The sequence below is a fragment of the Hetaerina americana genome, unplaced genomic scaffold (assembly GCF_022747635.1).
Source record: "Hetaerina americana unplaced genomic scaffold, ioHetAmer1.1.p SCAF_2, whole genome shotgun sequence".
In the NCBI taxonomy this organism is placed as follows: Eukaryota; Metazoa; Arthropoda; class Insecta; order Odonata; family Calopterygidae; genus Hetaerina; species Hetaerina americana.
This window is the reverse complement of record NW_027286763.1, coordinates 310,772-338,493: the sequence shown is the minus strand read 5'-3', so window position 1 is coordinate 338,493 and position 27,722 is coordinate 310,772. Positions and strand designations below refer to the sequence as shown.

Sequence of the window (27,722 nt, the reverse complement as noted above, 5' to 3'; positions counted from 1 at the left end):
ATATATATATATATCTTCGAAATGGAACGCTCTTCGGCGACGCACAAATGTATAAAAACACAGATGAAGATTTTTAGAATATAGAGACACAAAGAAAGGACACTCACAATTTCTTTCTTTGTGTCTCTATATTCTAAAAATCTACATATATATATATATATATATATATATATATATATATATATATATATATATATATATATATATATATATATATATATATATATATATATATATATATACACATACATACATATATATATTTATTTATTTATATATTATATAACACTTTGGTGAGTCTCACGGACGTGAATAATAATGTATATGAATGTGGTTATCCAGCGGATGGAGGTCTGGGCAACTGATCGCAGGGATCGAGTTCCATTCCGGGTGCCGCCTATGGACACTCTCAGCTTCCCTGATGCTCTGCCGTTTTATGGGCGGTATTTTTTATGGTCTTCCCAGGAAACTGAAGCGACACGGAACGAAAACGGCCTCCCTCCCTTATGGGTGAATTACACTCTGCGTTGGGCGAAAGAACCCTCACCTATCAAAACCAACATTTGGGCTAAATACTGGATTAGTTGGTTTGTTACCAATTATTAAACGCGTGCTTCCAACAGGTGGTCAGCAGCCCAACCTTCGTATTGGCTGACGGTTGTGCCGGTGACGTCTAGTCATTGTCGATGAGCTCACCCTCTATAAAAAACACGGATTGGTTATGCGCATGACTCTGTTCGAGGGTGACGTCAGAAGACAGATAAGTTGCTGAGTTGCCAGCTTTTCGAAAACATTCTGTTATCTCTCTTTCTTTATATCCTTTGTACCTTAAACAAATGACCGTAACAATTTGAAACGTGAACACCCGAGATCAGTAATACATGAGAGGGCTCTCTCTTTCGAAGTGCTAATAATGCATGGTAGCATACAAGGAAACATTAAATAATCCTTCCTGACAGCATTTTGTTTAGTGTATTCAGGCATATTTTTCGCAAAATTTTCGTGACCATTTTAGGCATATTTAAAAGACATTGGAAATTTAATTATAAGTTGAACTGTATCTTCAGAGAATCGAGAATAACCAGGTTTCATTTCACGAAATGTGCAGCATTGATATTATCCCCGTTATCAGTAATTAGGATATTGGAATTCAATGTCAGATATGTGGCATGTACGCAGATGGCATTAAGAGAAATGGAAACGTCAGGTATGGTAATGCCAACTATTGCATGTCTTCAATATTGGCATAAGATTCCTTTTCCGTAATTAGTGTATACAATCTTTCAACTTTGCTCAGTGCAATACTAATTGTTTTTTGTTTGCGAAATACTGTCTCCCCTACCATAAATTTAAGACATCCGTATCCAATACAACGGTATCCATTCAAAAGATAATATGAAACGGATTTTAATATCATAATAAAAACGAAACTTTTTAAACCTCATTTATGCATCATGGACTGCTCTCCATTTCAATTTATCTACTCCTCTCTCTCAACCTGCGAGTTTTCCATACATGCAGAAGTGTTCCTATTATGTTGGAGATTTTGTGATTCATGAACAAGCTATCTTCACGCCCCATTCTTTTCATTATTCCCAGTCTCTTATGAAGAATTGATACCATCCCTACGACAGGATTTTGTGTTATTCTTTAATCATGAACAAGAAGCTACCACACGTCACAGACATGACGGCTCACGATTACATTAATTTATGGAACAGGTCTGGTTATGAAACTTACACAAGAAACGTCTTGATCTATATTTCCGATAAATATGTAATTAGAGGACCCTAACATAAAACTTTCAAAACTGAAGGAAGTATTTCACACTGAGGTCAAATAGTTGTACGATAAGAATGTCATTAAATGATACTAGGTAACGGATAGAAACTGCCATTTTTGTCCCTCATACAACTCACAATGGAAAGAATTGTTTTCCACGCAAATATCTCCAAATGTTTCATTTCATGGAGAAAAAAATGCTTTCCCTGGGAAACGCTCTTTCGAAATACCGCGTACTATGCCATAGATACCAAGGGGAATAGGCGACTTCAGCATCATATTAAAATATTACATACTAAAGCCTGATTCTTGGCTAAAATCATTACGCCTCAACTAGCTTGTTTACTTCGCCGTTATAACATGCCATTGTATTTACTGAAAACGTTCCAATGTACCTACCTTATTTATAACTTCCTTTCTACATTTACAAATTTTCTTACCCAAGCTAAATGACTAAAATTTCAAAGATTTTGCAGTAGAATTTTAAAGGTAAAATGGACAAAGCATCTGCAGTTGTGTTTGCTATTATTTCTTAGTAGATAAAGTTTTCTTGATTACTCGAATGAATTTTCGCTTACTCGATAGTTATTTGTTATTAATCATGCTTGAAAAAAGTAATAGGTTAGGCAACGAGGCTCTGTTTTCGCGTCATGTCATTGGAGGAGAACGAGGCAAAACGTTAATTTGAAAATAGACGACAACACTCCCAACCTAAACGTGACAGCATGAAAATAAAATCGGGGAAGAACCGAAATTTGGGGTTCGATCTGAATATCCAGAGGAGGAAGGTATTGTAGCTTTTTGAATATCAGACGTTTGTGTGATTTTGTTTCTCAAGAGTGTACTTTTATCTTAGTCTGTATTATGCTAACTAAATTTTCTCGCGAGTTGACTAGTTTAGATTTATGTGACTTTAACCTATTTAAACCTTGAGAGTAGTAGTTCTTCAGAGTGTGACAATATAATCAGTGACACATTTTATTAAGGTATACCATATGAAGAAAATGTACGAGGCTTCAAGTGAAAATTGAAAGTATAATGGCGAGTTTTGCATTGTTTCGAGCAGGTACCATGAATTTTTTGACACCTGTTGATGGGAGCACTTGGCCGCCGTCTGTGGAATCGATGGGGGATTCCTCCAGTATTTTAAGTCTTGGGCGGACCAGCTCATGTTCTCCAAAGAATGGTGAAGATAGTGGTAAGTGCATTGTTTAGCAATGTTTTTTATGATCGTGGTTTCTTTAGGTAGGAGTTATTTAACCAATAATCAATGCCAAAAGTCTCCAATTCACTAAAAGAGTCAGTATTTAATTCCATAAAAAGTTTTACATCTGTTGTCATAGTGTCTGATTATACGGTACGAGCTGGTATTTTTCATTTTGAAGTTCGATCAAAGGGCAGTAAATTCAGTGTGGTACAATGAAAACCTATAACAATATAACTATACTTCGCAGGTTGTGAGCTGTGCCCATTTTACTAAAGAATTTTTTCAAAGAGGTTTTAAACGATTGAGTACTTACATTTTATGTACCCAGCACCCGAGCAGCTTCTCTCAAGTGTCATCCCTAAGATATTGTGTACCCCTATTACGCTTGAAAGACTTGTAATTTGAGGTAAATGAATAATTTTGGCATGGCGCCACAGAATACTTTAAAAATTTGAATGCTTAATCTTTTGCTAATCTCCGAGTGATTTTTTTCAGTATGCATTTTTTTAAATTGAAGGTTATTCCTTTCAAAAGTTTCTCCATTATATATTTGTCAACCCTCCCCATGGACAAAAACATAAACGTGATGGAAGGGCTTAGGCATTCCCATAATCCCCTACAGCTGTGTTGGTGAGAGCAATGGCTCCTGGTAGGATCACCCGAGCCAGATAGGTCAAAGTTTAGGAGCCAGATGTAAGATAGTCCACACAGCATCTGTTCCTCAGTGAGGTAACGGCAAAGGCATCTGATCCAAGTGGGGCGGCCATAGAGTGCTGGTGTCATGTTAAAAACACTAGTGGGGAAAGTAATGGGAAACCACGTCAATAAATTATCCCATGCTATTATGATGGACGTAGATCAGAGTATGACTCCTGGTAACAATGAGAATTGACCCAATAGGGCATGTGTCATGCTGGGCAGTGGAAGAGGCAAGGTTCCCACAGCTGTGATGTTGGCAAATTCTTTGCAAAGAGGGAGCGACAGCAGAAGTGAAGAAAAAGACTCACAAGAGAACTGGACCAGTTGGAATAGGGATTAGGTATGTTAGAACAATGCTGAGGGCAGGGAAATAAGAGATTATAAAGAGAGAGATGGAGAGAGGAAATGTACGTGTATGTAGATGTGTTAGGTCTGTGCAAGGTGAGATGGAAAGATGGGGAGGAATACTGGAGTGATAGTTGAAGGGGATGAGAGCCAGCGAGGGGTTGCAATAATATTGAAACAAAGGTAGGAAGAAGTGTAGCGTACATAGAGCAAGCAACAGATAGATATTGATAGAAGAGGTAGACGCAGAACAGATGAGCTTGGTCATTGTTTAGGTCTACATGCCACCCAGCAGTTGTAGGGAGAACGAAGTCAATAGGCTATTTGGTCAGTTAGAAGATATCGGTATGGTGCATTGGCTAACGTACTTGCTTCCCACCCAGAGGGCCCAGGTTAGAATCCTTAGTGCGGCAGATATTTTTCAATGGCATCCTGATTCCTATTTTAGGCAATTTGTGGAGAGTGAGTTCGCCTTCCGTCGGATGGGACGTTAAAGTTGGAACCCCTTGGCGCCTTTGGTTAAGAGTAGGCTAATGGCAACGCTGGATGTCTCCCTACCCTTTATCCTTTCCTGTCCTGTCATTCTCTGCCTGGCCTCTGCCGAGAACAGACGTGCTTGAGCTCGCTCCCTAGAACCGGTTCAACCCTATCTGAGACTACCTGCATGCCTGATGTTACTTCTGTACCTCTGTGTTTGTTCTTCCCTAGTGAAGTGTAGTTTAGTGTTAGCTCTAATTTTGTGAAATAGTTTAGTTTATTTAGTTTTTGTGTTGCTTGTTATTAGTTTTTAATAGTGTGGTGGTATTCCTAGTGGGTACTGTTAGTGGCTTGCGGTTGTTTTTGTCCTTCGAATACCATCAGATACCATCCCCATCTCCAACAGGTACCAGGTGCTGTCGGATGACAGCACCACGTACCTGCAGCCCCTACCCCAACCCCGAGGGCACTGCCGATTTTCGAGATTCTGCTTGGACATAGGAGCCTCCTTTGTCGACCTGAGGCCAACCCTCCGATTGTGCAGGACTCCCCTTAACCCCTCTGGGGTCCATTACATGGTGGAAGCAGCGAGTAAGGTAGCGGATAGGATACTCGACCACTGGAGGGCTTTTTTAGGATAGAGGGCAGGTCATTTAGTGGATCGGTAACATCTGGGGCTAGCGCATATAATATGGTTAATAAAAATATAAAAGTCACCGACAGCAATGGCATTGATTTAGAAAGACATGTGACACGCACTTCCCCACAAAGGCGTCCTAAATTACAGTCGGTCAGAAATAAGGACGCCATTCAAAATAAAAATAATTTAACTATATTTGTTATAAGTTGCAGAAGCTGCAAATTGCAGAATCCTCAAAAACAAATCAGCAGATCTCGAACACGTAATCCAAACTCATTCCGCTGATATATTATTAGGCACAGACAGTTGGCTGTGCAATGACATAAACAACCAATAAATTTTCCCAATAGATTTCAAAATTTACCAACGTGATAGAGATATAAGACCCGGAGGAGGGGTTTTCGTGGCAGTGAAAAGTCATTTTGAAAGCAAGCAAGTTTTATTTGAAAATAATAACATAGAAAGTGTTTGGTGCACCTTACTGCGAAACAAACAACCCACCATAAATTTAGGCTCTTTCTACAGACCCCCAGACTCAGATTTGAAAACACTTCATACCCTCAACGATCAAATTTACAATTTTACACATAAAAATAATAACAGCATCAACATGATTGGTGGCGACTTTAACCTCCCTGGTATAGATTGGGACAACAATATCGTTAAATCTGGGACCCGCGATCACGAATCTTGCAATTCCTTGATAAAATTGGTTCAAAGAAATTCCCTCCATCAAGCAGTACGCATGCCCACCCATGGAAAGAACATATTGGACCTATTTATTACAAACACGCCGGGACGCATTATTAGTGTATCAACTGATGAGGGCTTGAGTGACCATAAAGCAGTTAATATCAACTTGGACATAGAAATAAAACAGATTTTTAAACCAAAAAGAAAAATTTATAATTACTATAAAGCAGACTTTAAAACTTTTGCCAATCAATTAAACTCTTCACTACCCGAGTTCAAAACCTGCTTAAGTCATGCCACCGTGGAAGAAACTTGGACAGCATTTGTTAATATTATGCAAAAAAGCATCACAGATTTCATCCCCGTAAAATATGTTAAAGCAAATCGTGAGATGGTCCCGAGGCAGACAATCGCGAGGCAAATCCCCAGGTGGTACAATAAAGACGTTAGAAAAGTGCTTCGAAAGCAGAGAATGCTGCACTCTAGAGTATAGAGGGCAGGCATGAACACATCATCCCCTGGGAATAAACAATTATGAGACATGTATAGATCCTCTAAAAATGAAACCAAAACACAATTACGTAGTGCCTTACTAGACTTTAAGTACTTTGCGAGTACTTGGACACTGACCCTAAAGCCTTCTGGTTATATGTTAGGGAAGTAAATGGGAGTAAACAAAGCGTGGCTTGCTTAAGGGATTGTAGCAATATAATTCATACAGACAGTGAGGGTAAAGCTAACATCCTAAATTCATTCTTCCAAAGCGTTTTCACGAATGATGTTGCCACCGCATATCTCCAAGAAACAACCCATGGAAAAAATAACAGCGGACCAACAAGGAATTCTAAAATTGCTTAATGAGATTAAACCCAACAAATCTCCGGGTCCCGAAAATATACCAGCTAGGGTGATAAAACATTTAGCTCCAAACATTGCCCTGTACCTTGAATTCATATTTAACAAATCTCTCACAGAGTACAAAGAACCAAAGTTTTGGAAAACCGCGCAAATAACGCCTATTTTTAAAAGTGGTGACAGGGAGGATCCCAGTAATTACAGACCTATATCTCTCACTTCTATCTGTTGCAAAATCTTAGAGGACATAATTGTCAGTTCAATAATGAGACACCTAGACAATATTAACTTTTTAAGTGACAATCAACACGGATTCAGGAAAACCCGCTCCTGCGAAACCCAATTAGGATTATTTACACATGATTTACTTTTATCGGGTGAGAGAGGTAGGCAAGTGGATGCCATCTTCTTAGATTTTCAAAAGGCATTTCATAAGGTTCCACATGGTAAACTTATTCATAAATTAAAGGTCGCGGGTATAAACAAGGGCGCCATAAGTTGGGTTAAAGATTTTCTTTCAGAGCGGGAACAGAGGGTAGTCCTTGATGGCGCTAGTTCCGACAGCGTTCGAGTCACGTCGGGGGTACCTCATGGAAGTGTAATCGGGCCGTTGCTTTTCTTGATTTTTGTTAACGATTTGAACCGCGAAGTGAAAAGTAAAATTAGGATGTTTGCGGATGACACGGTGATCTATCGGGAGATATCTGGGGATGAGGATCGGTTTTTTCTAGCGTAGGATTTAGATTGCATTACTAAATGGTGTTCTAACTGGGGATTGACAGTAAATTATAATAAATGTTCGGTGGTAAATTTCTTTAAAAGATCAACGGGATTTGCTTACAAATTAGCTGGAGTTGACCTAGCAGTAGTTGATACGGTAAAATACCTAGGTGTTACATTCACAAAAGACTTAACTTGGGGGACTCACAATCGTAAAGTCTGCGGTCAAGCATATAAAAAATTGGGATTTATTTGACGCATTGTCGGCAAAAGTGAATCGAACGTTGTTACCACGCTCTTGTAAGGCCTCATTTAGAATACGCGTGTAGTGTGTGGGATTCAAGTGAGAAAGGCCTCATTCAGGAAATTGAGAAGGTTCAATGCCAGGCAGCCCATTTTGTAAAAAATTCTTACAGTAAAATGCAAAGCATCACCGATATGCTCATGGAGTTGGGGTGGGAATCATTAGAAGAGAGACTAGATTCAATGCGAGATTGAAATTATTAATTAAATTCAGATCCGCATGTTTCAGCACCGAGGTCATGCAAATTATTCACACTCATACATACCTTTGTTGCTTGGATCATGTATATAAAATTTAGGAAATAGATGCCAGAACTAGCCGACTCAAGGCCTCCTTTTGCCCACAGACAATATGGGATAGCAACTGCAGGGTTATAGATAGTAAAAATTCGACTTGCCACCCTCAGCGTCTAAAAAATAATTAGTTCTACTTAAATGCATGCTCTTCCACTTGCCTCGTGTTTTGTTATCATAACCCATTCTTTCCGAATGACCTCATTAGTGTTCTGTTCATCTGTTTTTAAGTCTCCTCTTCAATCCCTCGTCCCTCTCCGCGGGGGGGAAATTCCTGCTACCTGCAACGTTGGGTCACATTCCCTGCCTTTCACAGTCTCCTCGGGGGGTAGAGTTGCATGTTCATGTGGTGGTGGTGTTTCACATTCTTGCTTGTTGTGTCCTGGCTTGCGTGTTGTTGGATGGCTTTCGTGCTGCATCCTGGGGTGCAGTTTTTTGTTGGTTTGCGGTATATGTGTTTCCATGAGTGTTAGATGAAGGGATTTTTGCAGAGTGTGTGTGCTGCTGTGGGTGTAATTTTCCACGTTGTTGTTTTGCATGTGGTATTGTTCATTTTTTGCGGTTGGTGACCTAAAACCCCCCGCCACACGCCCTTGCGGCGGCTTGCGGGGTATTATGTAGATGTAGATGTCCATCCCTAACAGCAGAAACGACCTCAGCTGTCAGTCACCTCGCCTAAAAACTTCTCTTAGAGGATATCTTGTAGTTGCGGGTGTTTCTGGTGGGAAACATCATTTGATAGTGATGGGGGATTGGAACATAATTGTTGGCAAAGGAAGAGATGGTGATGAGGTAAGGGAATAAGGTTTAAGAGCAAGAAATGACCTTGTGAGAAAGCGAAAGGTGTAGGACATGTGGAAAATACCAAGGGATTCAAGAAGATATAATATAAAGATATCCAGTAGGCTATACTATAGTCAGCCATAGATTAAGGAAGAGCGTGATTTATTTACGGTTTCGTGTATGTGTTAAATGGAAAGAGGGACCATTTGGTCTCAATTTCGCCCAAATAAAGACCTCTATCTACCTATCTATGTGGATTTGGGCTCAGATTATAATTAAGTAATAATAAAGTGCAGCATTCAATGCAAAACATTGAAACAGGGGGATCGAGATGGTGCAGGGGCTAACGTACTGGCTTCCCACCCTGAGGGCGCGGGTTCAAATCCCGGCGGTGTTGCATATTTTTCAGAGGTATCTCGATCTTTACTTGAGGTGCTTTGTGCAGAGTAGGCTTTTGTAAAGAGTAGGCTAATGCCGACGCCGGGTTTCTCTCCACCCTTCATCCTTTCCTGTCCATCCCCTATGGCGCAAATGACCTTAGCTGTCGGTCGCCTCCCCTAAAAACTACTACTACCATTAAAACAGGGAAGATCAGTTTGAAAATGAAATATTGGAGAATTAATAGGCTCCACAAGAAAGGATTATGAGCAGTCTAGAGAATATCATGAATCAGGGGATCTGGGTACAATGATCTGGGTACAATGGAGGAAAGACAAGCGAAAGAATTATTTCAAAAAATGGGCATCTAAAGCCACAAGCTAAACAATAGCCACAGAGAGTAGTAAATGAGTTAGGAAACTATGAGTTACGGTTGACTTGTGTAGTTGGATAGACGCGAGAAGGTAATAGAAGACTATAAACAGAGTTTGGTTGAAGCATTTATAAAGAGGTAAATAATAAACTGAGATGGGAAGCAAACAGAGTGTAAGAAGCATGGTGGAAGATCCATTGGTGAGGGTTTAGAAAGTCCACAAAGAAGAGTGAAATTGGTGCTCTCTACAGCAAGATGGAAGCATTGTTAGGAAGTAAGGAGGGAAAATCCATGCATACAATCAAAGATAAATCAGAAAGTTATTAATTTAAGCTCGGAAAATTCAAGAGAGATGGAAGAAATCTATAGAGGAACGATATGGTAAAGAAATTGGATCACTGAGATTGGACAAAGAAATAGAATATGAAGGATATAAATATAATTTAGGTTCAGGTGTGTTCTGAATGGCGATATAGAAAGGGTATTAAGGGAATCAAAATCCTATTAGTCCGTAGGGATGGACAGTATTCTCATGGAACTGCTTTAAGGTTAAGGAAACAATGCAAGGAAAAGTTAATATGAACTAATTTGTAGCTTTAATTAGTGAGGAATACAGCCAAAAATATTTCAAATAAGGGAAAGGCAGCCATATGTGATGACTACAGAATAATGTTCCTTTTTCAGAATTCAAAAAGTTTGAGGATAGAGAGGACTAAAGAATACATTCAGGATGCAAATGCCTGTTTTGTAGATTTTGATAAGTGGAATATTTTGGGAAAAATAATGAATGTATTGTGGAAAATAGGAATAAATTGGAGGGATAGGAGGCAAATCCGTAACCTGAACATGTCTCAGACTGCTCAGGTGCAAGTGGGGAATGGAGAGTCCAGATGGGCAGTGTTAGGAAGAGAAGTAAGGCAGGGTTGTCCATTGTCACCAGTGCTGTTCAACCTGTATGCAGAGGAAATGATTAAAGAGGCATGGGAAGAGCTGGAGCTAGGAATTTAAGTGGGCGGGGAATTCATAAAATCAGTTAGGTTTTTAGATGACCAAGCTCTAGGTTGTCAGTTAGCCAAGGGGTTGCAAGTATTGCTGAGTGCATTGAAAAGTCAGTGTGATAGGTATGGGACAAGAACAAATGTTAATAAAACAAAGTTTATGTAGTTTTCCTGAAAGGGGAAGGCTAAGTTAAATGTTAAAATAGGAGGACAAAAATTAAAAGATGGATGGAACAGTTTATGTATCTTGGAAATGTTTTGGAAATCGAAATGGTCAAAGTAGTATGGACCAAAGGAAAAGAATTGCACTTGACGAAGAAGCTTTGACAAGGAGGAGGGGGTAGATGGCAGGGACATTGAGTGAGGAGGTTAAGAAAAGACTCGTCAAAATTTTGATATGGAGCCAAGTTATGTATGGTGCAGAAACGTAGTATCTAATGCAGGATTATAGAAGTCGATTGGAGACTTCGAAATGTGGATGTGGAGAAGAATGGAGAAGGTGAAATGGACAGAAAGGAAAAGGAGAAACTGCTTGGTATGGTGGGGGAGGAGAGAGGGGTTTGTTGGGAGATTGTTTTGTGGGAGGGGCAGGGGAATTATCATTGTATTGCTTTCTTGTCTGTTTCCTTCTAAAAGTTTCTCATTCACAGAATACCAGTGATAATGTTTTCATAGAACCAATTGTAATATTCTGATTGAAGTGCTAATATTTTAGCAATAATAATGCATTTCCAAAGTTAAATGATTTTTCTTTCATATTCTTCCACCTAGTAGTAGTTTTGAGGGGAGGCGACCGACAGCTGAGGTCATTTGCGCCATAGGGGATGGATAGGAAAGGATGAAGGGTGGAGAGAAACCTGGCGTCGGCATTAGCCTACTCTTAACGAAAGGTGCCAAGGGGTCCGCAGCTTAACGTCCCATCCGACGGACGGCGTACTCACTCAAAGTGCCCTCCACAAAGCACCTCAAGCAGGGATCGAGATACCTCTGAAAAATATTCAACACCGCCGGGATTTGAACCCGGGCCCTCTGGGTGGGAAGCCAGTACGCTAGCCCCCGCACCATCTCGATCCCCTTCTTCCACCAGTTTCAACCTTTTGGTGATCTAATATGTTGCAGCTTGCTAGTTCATCTAGGGGAGTAATGATTGAATATTTTTGAATGGCTTTACCCTCTGATTTCTGGTAAAAGATAAAGAAGCAATTTGGATGGAATTTCTGCTTGCAAGTGTCAAAGTATAAATCAGATAATATGTATATAGCAAGGTGTTTCTACCAATAAAATTAGTTTTTTTATGAGATCACCATTAGGAAAACTTTGTATAATGGTTCCACAAGCATGTGAAAATTCTCTTTGAAAATCGCAGATGTCAGCTGTGAGGAAAAAATAAATTATTAGTTAAAAGACCAGGAATTCTTCTTCCAGACTTATGCTGAACTTAATAACACTTTTTTCCTCAAGACTATTTGTGGTAAACCCTTGGGCATCCTTCTCTATGCATACATGCATTGAAACTTAGTAGCAATAATAACCCATAGCTTTAACTGCTTAAGTACCTATTTGTTATTGAGGCATATGTTTCCTCATTGTGGATCCTTTCAAAATTAATGTGCTCTTGTAAGTGAAATGAAACCTAAAGTTGAAATAGCCAAAAATTGTTCAGTTAAATCCTGTATTTTTACTATCGGGATTTAAGTTTTCCCATAATTTACAATATTTTGTCATATCCCGTACAATTGGTCGATTTTGCATTATTCTGACCACATATATACTGACTGATGATATATATATATCTAAGTTATCATACATGTGAATGTTATATTTCCCTTATTGGTAGAAATGTTTTAATTAACCCAATAAATAAATTAGCATGTTAAATATTCCCATCTTGTGCAAAGACAACAGGAATTCACAATTTTTTGTCTTTGTAGTAGTTACATATTTTTAACTTTTATGCAAGTATCAGGTCAGTGATTTTCATGAATGTAGGTACTTGATCACCTATTTTAGTTGTCTATGTTACCATCTTAAGCATATTTTTTCAATGTGATATTTATGTTTGAGCCTTTTCTGACACACTATTTGTATCCTATTAATTGCTTTATTTTTGCAACAGGTGATGGAATAGGTGGAGCCAAAAATGGTTTTCCGACCTTAGAAATAACTGAGCAGCCCCAAGACAAATTCAGGTTTAGGTATAAATCTGAAATGATGGGAACACATGGATGCATATTGGGGCAGAATACAGATAGACTATTGAAAACTTACCCAACAGTCAAGGTACACTTGTGTTTATTGTTGTAATTATATGTTACTTTGAAGCTGGCATGTTGGTTTTTATAATGTAATTCAAACATGGAAATTCATTCATAAGAAAAAAATTATCTTTTAGCTAGTTGTAATGAGGATTTTAAAGAAATGGGAAATTTTGTTTAGTCTTTTTGGAAAAAGTAGAAAAATAAATATTTTTATTTTTCAACATAATCTTTTCCATAAACACTTTTCCCTGTGTTTCTCCTACTTTTTTAAGTTGCTCAAAAAGTAGGATTTTGGAAAGTCCCGAAAATATGCATCTGCGTTGGCGATTTCCTTCTTGTTCAAAGTGAACTGTTTTCCAAATAAAGCCATTAATTTGAGTTTGGAAATAAAATAAGTCACTGGGGGCCAAATCTGGTGAACACAGTTGATTTTGTGATGATTCGAACTTTAATTCCAAGATTTTCACCATAAAACCTGTGCAGGTGTGCCCTGTCTGGTCGAAGAAAATTTTTTCTCTGCCAAATGATGATGTTTTTCTAGATTTCTTCACTCAACAGCTGCAATAACAATGCACGATAATCTTCATTCGTCTTTCGTCCATCTTGAAAGAAATACTACCTTGATCAAAAAGTTCCCGGAATAACCACCGTGTGGCGCTCCCATCGTTCCGATTTGAGTTCTGTTTTTTTTGTTAAATTGGTACATCTGTTGTTGATATTCCCTTTAAATCTTAGTGTCATAACTTGACATTTGCAAAAGTTACGTAGCCAAGAGTACATCTATCTCTGTGTGTGTTGGCGATTTTTTACAATTTCAGAAATGGATTTAAATTTGCAACAACGAACTTGTATTAAATTTTGCGTAAAAAACGGATTTAGTGGCGCACGGACGTTGGAAATGTTGGGAAGGGAATATCAACAACAGATGTACCAATTTAACAAAAAAAACAGAACTCAAATCGGAACGATGGGAGCGCCACACGGTGGTTATTCCGGGAACTTTTTGATCAAGGTAGTAGATGAAGACAATTCCGCGAGCAATGGTGGCCATCACCTTTTCAGCACAACCATCTTCATCTTATTCGGATCCGGATCACCTTTAGAAAGCCACTCTCCCCTTTGCCTCTGGAGAGTGGATCCATATTGCATTCACATCCGGGTAGTGTTCATATTTCATTCACGCCATGCATGCATCGATGCAAAATATCTTGTGAGGATTGCAATGAAGAAGTGCCAAACCAGCCTTGGAATCGACCTCACAATTGCATTTATTCTCCGCTGAGAGCAAATGCGACAGCCATCTTGCCGAGATTATGTCGGTGCAACATTGAAAACACTGTGCCTTGTGATATGCCTGTGGCCTCCGCTATTTTGCTCTCTGTGATTCAGAGATCACTCAAAACCATTTCGTGGATTTTGTCAACCATTTTAAGTCACTTCCGAATATATTCTAAAGATTCAGGCAAGTTGTAGTGAAAGTTCGTCAATATGAGAAAAACAAATTTGCGCTCTTCCGCAGATTTATTTGTAAGTAAAATGCGTTTCAGTTCATCGAACCATCTTCAGGTATAAGACAAGATTCAGATCAGAGTGATGCATGTTTGAGGAAGGGGGGGAGAAAAGAGTGAGAAGTGAAGTAGGCAGGGACAAAGAGGGGTTTTATGGAAAATCCCAAGAAACAGAGAAACTAAAGGAATGGAGCGGTAAAAAGAAGGGGGAAGATGAGCACTTCTGGTCCTTATTGAGAGGACGGTGTCAGGTAGCTGGTATCCTGGCAGTAGGAAGGAGGGAAGAATAGAACAGGAATAAATATTACGTATCACAACCTGAATCTTGTCTTGTACCTGATGATGGTTGAATGAACTGAAACGCGATGTACGTTACAAATAAATCTCTGGGAAAGTGCACATTTGTTTTTCTCATGAAGTCACTTCCGCTGGACATCCCAAATGAAATTCTTTGTGAATGCACAGCCCAGTTTAAACTAAATTTCTCCAATTTGTAAACAGTCGCAAATGCAGGAGCAGATGTGCCACGAACTACTTCTAACTCAGCTTCGATATTTTTTTGGTGTTTAGCCTTTTAAATAGAAATGTTTAATCACCACATGAAGCTCATTTTTTTCCATTTTTCTACGCAAACAAAAGTTTTTGCTTCAATCGACTATGAAAATGAATCCACGAGATGGGTTTAGGTGACACGTTGACTGCAGTCTAGTGAGAGATGAGGCTTACTGAAAGAAAATTTTTTCCGACACTATCAGTGCCATCTCTTGGATTTTCTCCGGGGTTATTGAGAGACCCACGTTATTTGCCATATCAGAATGTTTGTAACTTGATGGCATTCTCCATGCAAGGATTGAGATTCATATTTCATTATTATTTGGTGATGGCTTGGAGCAATACCTTAGTTTTCCATGAATTAAGCTGCATTAAATTTTCAAGATTCAATTAACCCTTTAGACATGGCTGATGTATTATTTAAAATGGAATTTTCTTCAATCAAGGTGGTGACATGATCTGTACCTTTAACATTAGCATAATCTAAAGGTAATATTGCAAAGTATCAATACTCACAAAATGTGTCTCACTTTCTGATGCCGCCCACTCTACTTGCGTGGTTCTCAGGGATGTGAAACACCCGTGGCCTATTTGACAAGATGGGGGCATAGTGGTCGGATGGGAGGCACAAATTGCTACCCAAATCTTGACTTGACTTCCAGATGTGTGAGCCAAGCCTTGCCCTGATAGGTGAGGTGATGAATAAAATCATTGTGTATAGGGGTGCCACAAGGATCTTATCTCTGATGGAACAAATCCTTGGCAGGTTGAATACAGAAATGTATTCCTCTTTGTGGAAGTGTGTGTGCCCCAGAGCACGTGAGCAAGCATGGGCACCAGCATTGACGCGTGTCTGTGTGCATACATATTTCCTCCCTTCATCCCATCCAACATCCCTGTCTTATTGAAATGTAATGAAATAATTGACTTTGTAATTCCACACACTTTATTTAAAAACACACGACCCAGGTTTCGACGTTGAACGTCATCATCAGGTGGTCCTCATAGAAGCACGCTGGCTATATATACCTTCTGATCATAGGAGGGGGGGGGTTGGTCAGAGAGGGAGGTCGGAGGGGTAAAAAAGGTTACAATGTAGCTGGGAAGAAAAGAGAATTACATTTTTGATTTAGAAGAGTGGTAGGTCTAGGAGTGGGGAGTGGGAGGGATACAAAATTTCGTTGGCAAGATCATCTTTCCAACGGACACATTTCAAAATTTCTAACTGCTCCAAAGCATCGAGCCTTTGACCTTTTTCTTCAAAATGAATAATTTTTGTCACAAAGTCACTTTTGTGATCACTTTCGATGAGGTGTTTTGCAAAGAGGGATGTTATGTTCTTATTTTTTACACATGTTTGGTGTTCTTTAATCCTTTCTTTAAATTTCCGTCCTGTTTGTCCAATATACTTTGTGCTACAATCCGAGCACTTTAACTCATACACTCCACTCCTCTCGTTTTCGGGGACTTTGTCTTTAGTGTGAGAGATCAGGTTCTTAAGGCATGAACGACTGTAAAAGGCACATTTAATTTTTTCTTTAGGTAAACTTTTAATTACTTTTTGAGAAATAGTCCCAAGATATAGTATTCTCCGCCATTTGGCAGTGGGATCTTTTACATGTTCGGGGTTGTAAATGTGGCTTAAGGCTATTTTTGTAAGTTTATTCCGGTAAAGTTTATTTATTAGATCTTCTGAATACCCATTGTTTACTGCTAACGTTTTAATTACATTAAGTTCCTAATTTACATTGAATTTTGACATAGGGATAGCGGTCAAACGGTGGATCATTGCATGAAATGCCGAAATTTTGTATCCCTCCCACTCCCCACTCCTAGACCTACCACTCTTCTAAATCAAAAATGTAATTCTCTTTTCTTCCCAGCTACATTGTAACCTTTTTTACCCCTCCGACCTCCCTCTCTGACCAACCCCCCCCCTCCTATGATCAGAAGGTATATATAGCCAGCGTGCTTCTATGAGGACCACCTGATGATGACGTTCAACGTCGAAACCTGGGTCGTGTGTTTTTAAATAAAGTGTGTGGAATTACAAAGTCAATTATTTCATTACATTTCAATATGTTATGCAAATTCCACAAAGTTACGCCTGAGACAACAAATCCCTGTCTTATTCCTACCCCTTCCTCGTTTGTCTAACATTCTCCCCTTCATCACAGTCTTCAACATCCCTCTGTCAATCGATATGCTTTTCATCCATTTTTCTTGTCTCCTTATCATTCCTCCCAACAATCATACCTTTGCCATCTTTCTCCACACCCACATTTCAAAAGCCTCCAATCTACGTCCATCGTCCTGCTTCAATGACCATATTTCCATGCCCTACATAACTATGCTCCATATCCAACATTTGATATGTTTCAATCTTAAATTCCACTTCTCACAGTTTCTCATGTACGATAATCAAATTTGATTATACACGTATGTGTGTCTGTGTGTGAATGTACATATGCATGCTATTACATACACGTCTGTCGGTGATGTCTTGAGGATTTTAGGTAAAACAGGAATGCACAGTAGATTTGAAACTGAACAAAAGAATATAATTTTCAGCCATCTTTTAAGCCTCTCAAATGAAAAAGTCCTTTGACAGCTGGGGAAAAGATTACTATTTTTCTCTTGAGCAGTCCCCACTGGTCACTCTCTCTAAGTTTTCTAAACTCTTTCACACTACTCTGAAGGTAGTGGCCCGTTGTGAGCCATGAAGTGCACTCTAACTGAAATTCTTTTTCATCGTCCTTTTCGATTTACTTGGAATCAGCTTCTAAACTACCAAGGGCATGCCATAATTCGATGTTCCCTCGTCGGCATGGTGAGTAACCGGAGTGATCCTGTTCCTCATGCTCATAGGTTGATTGTACGGGTTCAAGATCACGATAGGGAGGAGCCACAGGAAATTTCTGTGGATCAACATAACAACTATACGGCAGTGTAAGCATCTCCAACATTATTTGCTATTGGCATTTGAATTTCTTTAGCTGTTTAAAAAATTCAATCTTGTTTTCAATGGGTATTCATAGTTCTAATCCCAATGGTTTTGATTCATGATTCCAGATTCCAAGGGATGGGCATAGTTCACACGGCGAGAAAGCATGTGGTGGAAGAGTTGATCAAAAAGAAGAGGCGTGCTCTGCTTGAACTCATCAAAGGAAAGAGGGAAAATGACGGTTGCCTAACCATGCGTGAAGATTTACAGGTATTCTCATATGTTTACATGCTTAGGAATTGTTCTATGCTCTCCGAAGTTTGTTTTTCATTTATTTAAAATGAATTGCAACCTCAAATTTTTTAATTGAAAAAGATTTTTCTTCTATTTCTACAACTTGAGATTTTATGAGGAGAAACTTTACACTTCAATTGTGGAAGTGTAAAGTTTCTTTTTTACCCTCATGATGAAGGAATTCCGCAAAGTTAAACCTGAAACTGTTATATTTAACTTGAGAGCTAATCGCCAACCTTTTTTTCTGAGCCATTCAGTTGAAAGGTTTTCCATTGTATGCATCAGTCCCTATTCAACAGTATCTTCTAAGTTTTGATCTTCGTTGATCCGTGACTATGTGAATGTGGCAAAGAATAATCATGTGTGGAATTACTTGGTAAACCAAACACTGATATTGGGGCGGCTTGAAAATCAGTTTCGAAAGGAATTCTCTGGCATGAGTCCCTACCCCTGACCAAAGACTTGTGAATACCCAATAATAAGTGCATCATAAAGGAAAGCAGTTTCACCAATGCAAAAGATTAACTTGTTACTAAAAAGGATTCAAAAACTATTCCTCCCAATAACTTCACTACCCATTAAAAAGTATACCAGAAATCTCAGTTTAACATTGCACAGTCAACCAAATATTTAAATATTCAGGAATGCATTGGAGTGTCCATTATGCACTGGAATGGAGGGGAACGCTGTGATGGGTAATCGAAAATGACTTATAGTCCAGTGCCTATGAGGTGTGGGCTGTAATTATCCTATTTTGAGGGGCACTTTATATGTCTTGCATTTATCCTTTAGCAGAGTGTAATTGGTTTTTTTTGTTATTTCTCTGATCTAATCGTTCATTTCATTCACCCTTCCATTAAGTTTATATGAAGTTTTCATGGGCTTTTCTTCAGGCCAGGAATTTTGCTGCCTATGTTTCTAAATCTGATTGTTACTTCATTTATTTATTCATTCCTCATTTATGTTTATGTTAAAAGTTCAATGGTCTTCTGGTGGTTTTGTAGGTTTTCCCAATCTATGGGCAAATGCCAGGCCATATCTGTTCCTGAAGTTTTGAGATTAATTTCAGCTGTGCAATGTTTATAGATCACATTGGTCAAGCCCCAAAGAGGAAGTATTCCTAAATTTTCCATGATTTGTTGCAGTCAGTAGTGGCCAAAATCCTGGAATTGAGCTCAAGAATCTTGAATTGTGAAGAATTGGCTGTATTTGACTGAAAAATAGATTGTTGGCAGAAGGATGGTTGGCATACTGCATTCAGTGCATAAGATGCACTCTGATTTCTCCCGTTAGAATGTAGGAAAAATACATGGATCAGCAATAAAAGGATCAAAGTATTTTTATGTTAACACCTTAATATGAAGAAATTGAATTGCTACATCAAAAAATCAGCAGCTGCTCGCATGTCAACTTTTATTTGTTGTAGAATCCCAGAAATTCATCAGCACAGGGCCAAAATGCCTTTCTGAATTATAATTGATGAATTCAAGGTTGAAAGCCTGTAGGCTGAGTTTATCAGGAGAGATATTATGCATGCATTAGCTAAGGGCGACATCCCTCTCAGCACATCACCTATCAACTTTCCCAACAGCATCATGTGAGATGAAACTAAATGTGCAACATTGTATACAGTTCCAATTAATTTGGGAATTTTTTAACGAAATATTAAAACTCTGTTGCTTACTACTGACTCAACACAGTGATGTTATTGACATTTGTAAGAATGGCAATAATTTTTTGGGCCTGATGCAAAAAAATATACGCAATAGTAAGTATTTTTACTGCCAATTAGCTTGCATAGGATAGGTTGAAGTTCTATCGTAAATTCCCCCCGGTGACCCTCAAGACGCAGGGTGGTTTTCAAGCACTTATCGGAGGAAAAAAAGTGTCTTATGGTTCATTTTGAATAAAACTTCATAATTTATGTGTTTCCACAATAACTATTGAATATTCTTACATGGCCGTGATTGCGACGATTGGCATCATATACAGGTGCAAGTACAAATTTGGAGGCAGTTGAATACAAAAATGAGCTGGGGTGGTAGGGTGGTGGTGGTTGCCTGAAGGGGCCAGCCATGGGTCTGGGCAGTGGGAGGCAGATGAGTGGGGAGCTAGTGTCTTTGGAGCGTACTGCCTCCGTTGGCCGAGGGTGTGTCGGTGAGAAAGGGGGAGGGTGTGAAGGGGGTGGAAGAGGGGAGAGTGGGAAGCATGCCAAAAGTCATTGACAATTTCAAAGTCTGCGTGCACGTGCAAATTTCCAGGGAAATATTGCTATTAATACTTTTATTAACTTATCAAAGTTAAAATTTGAATTACTCTGCTTGAAAGAAGCCCCTTTAGTATCCCCTATCCCCTTTAGTCTTCCCTTAAACTGTCTGCCAGTGTGCCCGTTGTATGTATTCAGCTGAGAACTCACAATTGAGTTTACATAATTACTCCACTCCCTTCCTACTTTGGAATTATTGTGCCTTTAGATTCAGGGAGGAGGTCTCTTATAATGCAATTGGTACAGAAATTGCTCCTAATATTGAGACTCAGGAGAGAGCCTTGGTGGCTTGCTGGGACAAATTGCTCAAGGAAAGGAATTTCCTCCTTCTATTTGGACGGTCACATTGGGTGGAGGTTCCATGAAAGGGTCTGATAGACATGTCTCCCATTTTTTCCTTGAGAGCCAGTCAATCATTTGGGCCTGGTAGCCAGTGCTAATTGCCATTTGTTTAATTATTTTTAACTCTTTAAAGAAATTGGCATTGGCATGGGACTTTTTAGTGGATGGTGGAGCATGGATTGGAAGGCTGAAAGTTTGTGAGAGAAATGATATCTGGAAGTAGATAAATAAATGACATGGTCCGTGAAGACCATGTCTTTTCTAAAAATTGAAAATGTAATCTTTTCATATTCCCTGGAAATTAAAGTGGTGAACTCTGTCTAAAGAAGCAGTAATTAGTGGGAGACAACTTGCTAAAAATGATTGTGAGTGTCTCGAGATTGCAGTGAATGAACTAGGTTATGTTCGGACAAGTTAAAAACAGTCCCGTTACTAATTATAGTTAAACCGGCCCCTGAATCCACTTCCATGACAGCCCATTTCCCTCCCGCTATACTATCATTTTCATGGTTCTGTGGCACAAAGTTACTTTCCTGAAAATCGGGATGAGTTGCATTATGTGCATGTCTACACATTTTGTTACTTTTTTCTGTTCATAGATCAGAGAAGATGCCCAAGCAGAAGCAAAAGTCATGAATCTAAACATAGTCCATCTATGTTTTGAAGCCTTGTATGAAGACGGTAGAGGTCACTTAATGCATCTTTGTGAGAAAGTGGTATCAGCATCCATAAGAAATATGAGTAAGGCACTTTTGATTTATTAGAATCCTCACTGTACTGTTCCAACTATGCTTTTCAACTATAATGAAGTGTGTCCATTATTTCAGAAGACAATAAACTACTTCACGCTTTTCTTTTTAGAATGTGCTCAGACGGGAGAGCTGAAAATATGCAGAATTGATAAACATGTCAGTTGCTGCTTAGGTGGTGAAGATGTGTTTGTTTTAGTCGAAAAAGTTGCAAAAAGTGAGTTTATAATCAATTTATAATGTTTGAACACCAGTTTTTATGCATTTTACCTCAATGAGGATAATTTTTTAAGCATTGTGAGGAAATGTTCACAGTTTAAATCAAAAAGAAATGTGAAACTATTAAGAAGACATAAGTTAACAATTTGAATGTAAACAATACTATCATTTAAAAAAATTAATATTGGTCGGGCATGATCCTGAAATTTATCAATTTATCTAAACATAATAAAAAATGACTTCATGCCAACGATCCCTTATATATATGTCTTATTAGTTGAGTTATGGGCTGTGCATATATCTTATCAATGGCATAATGTAGGTATGCTATGTTGTAAACTCTATTTAGTTACTGTAATTATTTTCTATTTCGTGATTTCAAAATTTTCTCTAGAAAACATTCAGATACGGTTTTTTGAGTTAGACGAAGAAGAAAATGAGATATGGGAAGATTTTGGAAAGTTTACGGAGCTGGATGTCCATCATCAGTATGCAGTTGTGTTCAGGTAATTTCTAGATTAACAACCAGGATACTTTCCTCTACAGCAGTGTAACTTCGTAGAGAGCTTCTATTGTAAATTACTTCTTGGTTCTTATTTAGGACGCCAAGATATCGAGATGTGAACATTGAGCAACCTGTTGATGTATTTCTTCAACTTTACCGTCCTTCGGATAAAGATACTAGTGATCCAATAAGATTTACCTACAAGCCACAGCCTCTTGGTGAGTATTTGATTATTTGGTGAAGTACATATTAATGAAAAGATTTTTGCCTCGGTCACCTTTAATTTGTGTGCTGGAGCACCTTGGCTATTTTTGCTTACCATCTGTGGAGTATTTTTTTATGTGGTATATCCAAACTTTTTGATGTAATTTTTGTAATTATTTCCCATGATAGAAGTTAAAGACTCCTTAATAAGTGTCTAAAAGGTAAATACGAGGTAAAAGGTAAAAATGCCCAGTACACCCCTGCATGTCGGTAGCAAAAAAGCAGGTAGTAACAAAGTAATGGCAAACACTCTGAAAGATGGTAGATTTTGCCATTTTAATTGCTTTTTCTCCCTTGTTTGTGTGTTCTAACTCCTTAGTCACAGATTACAACTGAATCCATTCCATTTGCTAGTGGCGAAGAAAGTATTCAGTCCATTGCTTCTTTTAGCATATAAATGGTAGGGTTAAATCTTGTGGTGGAGAAAAATTGAATGAGCTAGCTATCAATTTTGGATAATGAAAATCATTATAATTGTGTGAAAGGAATTAATATACCAGTACGAGGGCAGTTCCATAAGTCCACTATCTTTCAGAGTGTTTGCCATTACTTTGTTACTACCTGCTTTTTACTACGGCCATGCAGGGGTGTACTGGGCATTTTTAAGTTGGCTCAATTTTATCTCAGGAGCAATACATCTTAGAAAATTATTTCAAGTAAACAGCATTTTGTTTGAGGCGGCATTTAAATAAAGAAGTTATATTTGGCTTGGTGATTGCTTCAATTGGTTGGTTTAATTTTTTTTCCTATGGACACTTACATTCAATTATTTCTCAAAAAAATTAGTATAGTAAGAATTACAAATAACATTTAATGAAGCATTTTTGCAAAAAAAAAGAAGTTAGCAGTTGCATTCTTAACAAACAGCATTTAAATGCAACAATTTCAGAGTGTAAAAATCATTCGCCTTGACTGGGATGGGCGAATGATTTTTACACTCTGAAATTGTTGCATTGAAATGCACATTAGCGGATGACTCCGTTAAAAGTTACTGTTGTGGCATCTCCCGCAGTTTCTTTGGAAACAGCATTTCATAATCTTAACGATAAGCTAAACTTTATATTTGTCTATGTTGATTACTTTGGAAGGTATTAAATTTGAGAACACCAGGCATTTTGTAAGTTATGCCGAGTTTAACAAAATTATCTGGATTATTGTTGATGGCATATTGTACTAAATGATATTTCTTAGTTTCTCTTTGAAGTCTATGATTGTGCAGAAAATAAAGAGATGTGGCCAATTCTTGCTCAATTTGATTGCGCATAAGGTATTAGATGAGACATTGTCAAACCATCATCAAGGTTATTTTCTGGGCATCTAGATGCCAGAGGAATGAAATAGTTTTTATGTATGCCTGTTAATGTGTATTATGCGTTTTCATATTTTTGTTATTGTATTTTGATTTGGCTGTACAATCAAGAAAATGAACTGATTACATGCTCAGATCTGTATCATGCAGTATAGACAAGCTTCTTTGTTTCTATAAAAAGCAAATTTCCGTGTACAAGAACAGTAGCTACTTTCAATATGCTTGCCCGAGTTTGTAATATGGCAAGAAAATATGCAAATATAAAGTGGTCTGCCTCTCTTCAATCAGAAACAGTGCATAATTAACCAACTTGTATATGCTAATAAAACTTCAGCACCTATTGAGCATAAATTAACAAAAATACTTGCCTGAGCATTAGATTGTTATCTTTATTTTCGATTTGCAATGGACCAAATATCACAAACCATCTTAATCTACAATTATTAAGGTAAAGGAAACTTAAAGGCTAAACTTTTTTTCTGAAATTCTTTCATTGTGAAAGGAAAGTAATTGTAGGAAAAATTAGTTAATCTCAGATTTTATTAATGATGTAGGTTTCCTTATAGAGTAACATTTTCTGGTGAATATGCCAAGTAGGAACTGCAACCAGGTAATAATCCTTATAAACTTTAAAAATTCCAAGCCTTCCTGCATTCTACTACATGAATTAAAAGGAACAGTAACTACGGCTGTATGAATATAATGGGAAGTATCAAACCCAGCTGTACTCTTGATAAGAGTAATAGTTAAAGAGTACGGCTGGGGTTGATCCAGCCCATAACATCCCACTACGCATACTTTGACAGTGGGAACCTCTGTAGAAATATATTTCATGGAAACCTCAAAAATGTGGCATTATGAAAATTATAGGGAAGACTGAGACCCTTGTATGATAAATGGTATCACACTGTAGAGTGGTGATTGTCTCCTTTTGAGTGGCAGGCTATCCCCTGAGCAAATACCACCTTGTGCACATCCATGGTTTACTATCATCCTTGAGACTATTGAATATCTTAACACTCAACTGTTGTAACATTTTCACTTTGACGTTTTATTGAACCCATAGGAAAAAGGAACCACATAATTGTCTAACCAGTTCAATGTTCATTTTCTTTTACAGTTTGCCGCAAAAGACTAAGGACCCAGATCTCTGAAGTCCTGCCAACAGCTTATGTTCAAGGCTTTGTACATCAAAATGAAATAGGTATGCATTTTCGCAATACTTTCTCTCTTGATCAGTTAGACTTGTTGAAAAAGCACTTTGTCTACTTCATAGTCAACCACTTATTGGCTTAAATCCCCATTAATGTGCGAGTAAAATATTATAGCCTACACATGTGCCATTGTTCTATTTTGCCATGAAGATCTCACTTTTCATTCTGAAAATTCCCATAGTTAATGAACAAGTATTTCCTACATCTTAGAGTGATCTTGGTACTGACTTAGCATAAGCAGTTGATAAGCTTTGAGCATTTGAATTTTGGGGATTGCTATCGTTGCAATCAGTTTTTGAAGATAGGGACAATCAATTTTTTTGCTGGAGCAGTCTCAAATATTCAAGTTTTGAGTATTTTGCAGTGAATGAATCCTGAATTGTGTGACTGAACTAGTATGGATGTAATTTGTTTTACAGATTCGGTTCAGCCAACCATTGTAGCTGTGGAAGGTCAGCAGAATTCTCACCATGAAAAGTTTCTGCTTTCGATGAGTTCCGCACCAATCATTACGGACACTAATAATGCACCGTGTGATCTCTCCCGCCAAGATAGCTTGTTAGACATAGAGAAGTTGATAGGAGACTATAATGCTTCTGACAACAATATTAGTTGGGGTAAGTTGATTGACTCAGTTCCTGCTTTTAATTCACAATATTGTTTGTTTCCTATTTGAAACTTAGTTTGAAATGATAAATTTACTAAGAGTATTTTTGCTTATAGTATATTTCAAACATGCTACTCACTCAAACTTTGTTACAGTGTATGTTATGCAACATTTCATTTGTACTTGCACCTCTGCAATTTTTAGATAATTTGAAGAACTTTTTCTACCAATAATATTAATAGGCACGTGAAAAGAAAACGTTTCTAGCAGCCTGCATACTAGTCTACCAGTGTTCACTCTTGGGTGAATGGCATAGTCAGCATATAATGTAGATATATGACTATGTTGCTTCATGTTTCAATGTCACTGCTTTATGAGTTATACATTTTTGTTACTGAGGAGCTCTGGGAATGTGTACCTGCATGGCAAAGGTTGTGTGATCAATTTTCTTATCTCTATGTCCTGATTATTGGTGTGTATACAAAATAGGTTTTTTTTGCAGCTACATTTACACATTGGGCAATGAGGCGGGGGGTGTCACTATGCATTAATAGTGAAATAGAGAGAGGTGCAGGAGCGGGTCGTGAGAAAAGAAAGAAAGGAAAATGGTAACTCGTAAGGCTCAATCATTTGCTAGAATCTGTCGATGATAAAGGCTGGCAGGGCCAGCTAGACATATGTACCTCTTTCCGTTATATTTAAGGGGCGTGAGATAACGGGTGGCCACCAGGTAGGGGTGTGGTATAAAGGAAGATAAGGGTAAGGTTTGTGAGAGGCACAAGAGGTGCCCAAGGAAGAGGATTATATGTGCTGCAAAGAAAATAGTATGTGGTGCAATTGATTACGTATACAATCTAACTCTCTGAAACAACAAAGGTTTTTGAAATTATGCAATGTATGTAGACTTGCTTCAACAGTCTCAGAAGTAAAGTAAGACAGAAGGGTTCTCCTGCAAAATGTAATTCAGTGTTTTTCTATAACTAATACTCTTGCTATTGAATGTGTGCTTTTAAGTACAAGCAGAGGTCGCACAATGAACATTATTCTTTTCATAATCTTACTGATAATGCAAAATACTATTTGAGTGAAACAACTTTCCCGTATAAATTAATGTAAAATTAGATGATGCATTCCACAAAGACGTGTGATCTCTAGGCTGTGAATTTGAAGTTAGGTTAATGTCTATATCCAATATTAGAAACTTAAAAGGCTCCAACGATGTTATTTCGGTCAGCGGGTGACCATCAACAGGGGAGTAAAAGGCCTGACAGCAAGAACACTAGCCTGTACCGAAGCATTGTTTGATATCAAGTGGCATCAAACATCACTTGACATCAATGCATGAGTGTTGAGCTGGGGATCACCACTTGGCATCGAACAGTGCTTCGGAACAGACTTGTCTTCTCGCCTTCAAATCCTTGACACTACTCTACCCGTTATTGGTCACTGGCTGACCGAAGCAGCGATGTTGAAGCCTTCCAAGTTTCTTATTAATCGATATAGGTATTAAGCCAACCTCACAATGCACTCCATGCAAAAAAATAAATTATGTACAAGACTTCTTCAGAGAAAATCGTATGTTTTATAGTATCACAAATTATTTTATCTTCTATTGTGGAATGAACCAACCTGAAATATGAATTCAGTTGAAGGAAAACAAATTGCGTTTAGCCTGGTCTTTTGTCTTCACATTTTATCAATAGCTCATAAGTTTCTGAATGGTAAGCAATCTGTGGTTTAATTTTCAAGTGGCTTCTATAATTGGCATAAAATAACAGTGTGAGGTCTTTCATTGGCTTGTGGCCAGGCAATGCATTCTCCTCTGCTTGCTGTTATGAATACATATGTTGGTTCGTTTCGGCATCTTCTCCCAGAAGAGACCCATCTAGTCACAATTAAAAACCTGATGTGGCAGGTAACCCTCAGAATTGACAAGCTTCTTGAAGTCACTGATGAAGTTCTCTGCTGCCTTTGCTGCCTTTGAGCTGGCTGCTTCACCGTGTCCCGCAATGCTGTAGATGTTGGTTCTTCTCTTCAACTTCTCAAACCACCCATGGCTTCCCTCAAATAGCTCTTCTTTGTCATTGATGATCCTGCATCATCTTAACGAGGTTGCCAAAAAAAATCAGTCAAGCCTTCCCGCC

At 38.3% G+C, this 27,722-nt stretch overlaps 1 protein-coding gene across 3 annotated transcripts in view; it reads left to right on the top strand.

Annotated features, from left to right (window-relative positions):
• Window positions 1–2,433: 2,433 nt before the first annotated feature.
• The window catches only part of Rel (nuclear factor NF-kappa-B family member relish), a 56,452-nt gene continuing 31,163 nt past the window's right edge, over window positions 2,434–27,722 (top strand). For 2 of the 3 annotated variants that reach the window (XM_071584653.1, XM_071584651.1), the window contains exons 1-11: window positions 2,434–2,570; window positions 2,849–2,980; window positions 12,664–12,827; window positions 17,645–17,814; window positions 17,938–18,079; window positions 21,311–21,452; window positions 21,573–21,677; window positions 22,074–22,185; window positions 22,281–22,402; window positions 24,878–24,961; window positions 25,391–25,588. In XM_071584653.1, the coding sequence (XP_071440754.1) occupies window positions 2,854–2,980; window positions 12,664–12,827; window positions 17,645–17,814; window positions 17,938–18,079; window positions 21,311–21,452; window positions 21,573–21,677; window positions 22,074–22,185; window positions 22,281–22,402; window positions 24,878–24,961; window positions 25,391–25,588 (1,366 nt within the window). In that variant the 5' untranslated portion in view covers window positions 2,434–2,570; window positions 2,849–2,853. Of the gene's footprint in view, window positions 2,571–2,692; window positions 2,769–2,848; window positions 2,981–12,663; window positions 12,828–17,644; window positions 17,815–17,937; window positions 18,080–21,310; window positions 21,453–21,572; window positions 21,678–22,073; window positions 22,186–22,280; window positions 22,403–24,877; window positions 24,962–25,390; window positions 25,589–27,722 lie in introns of those variants that run through there. The other variant, XM_071584652.1, reaches the window with a different exon arrangement.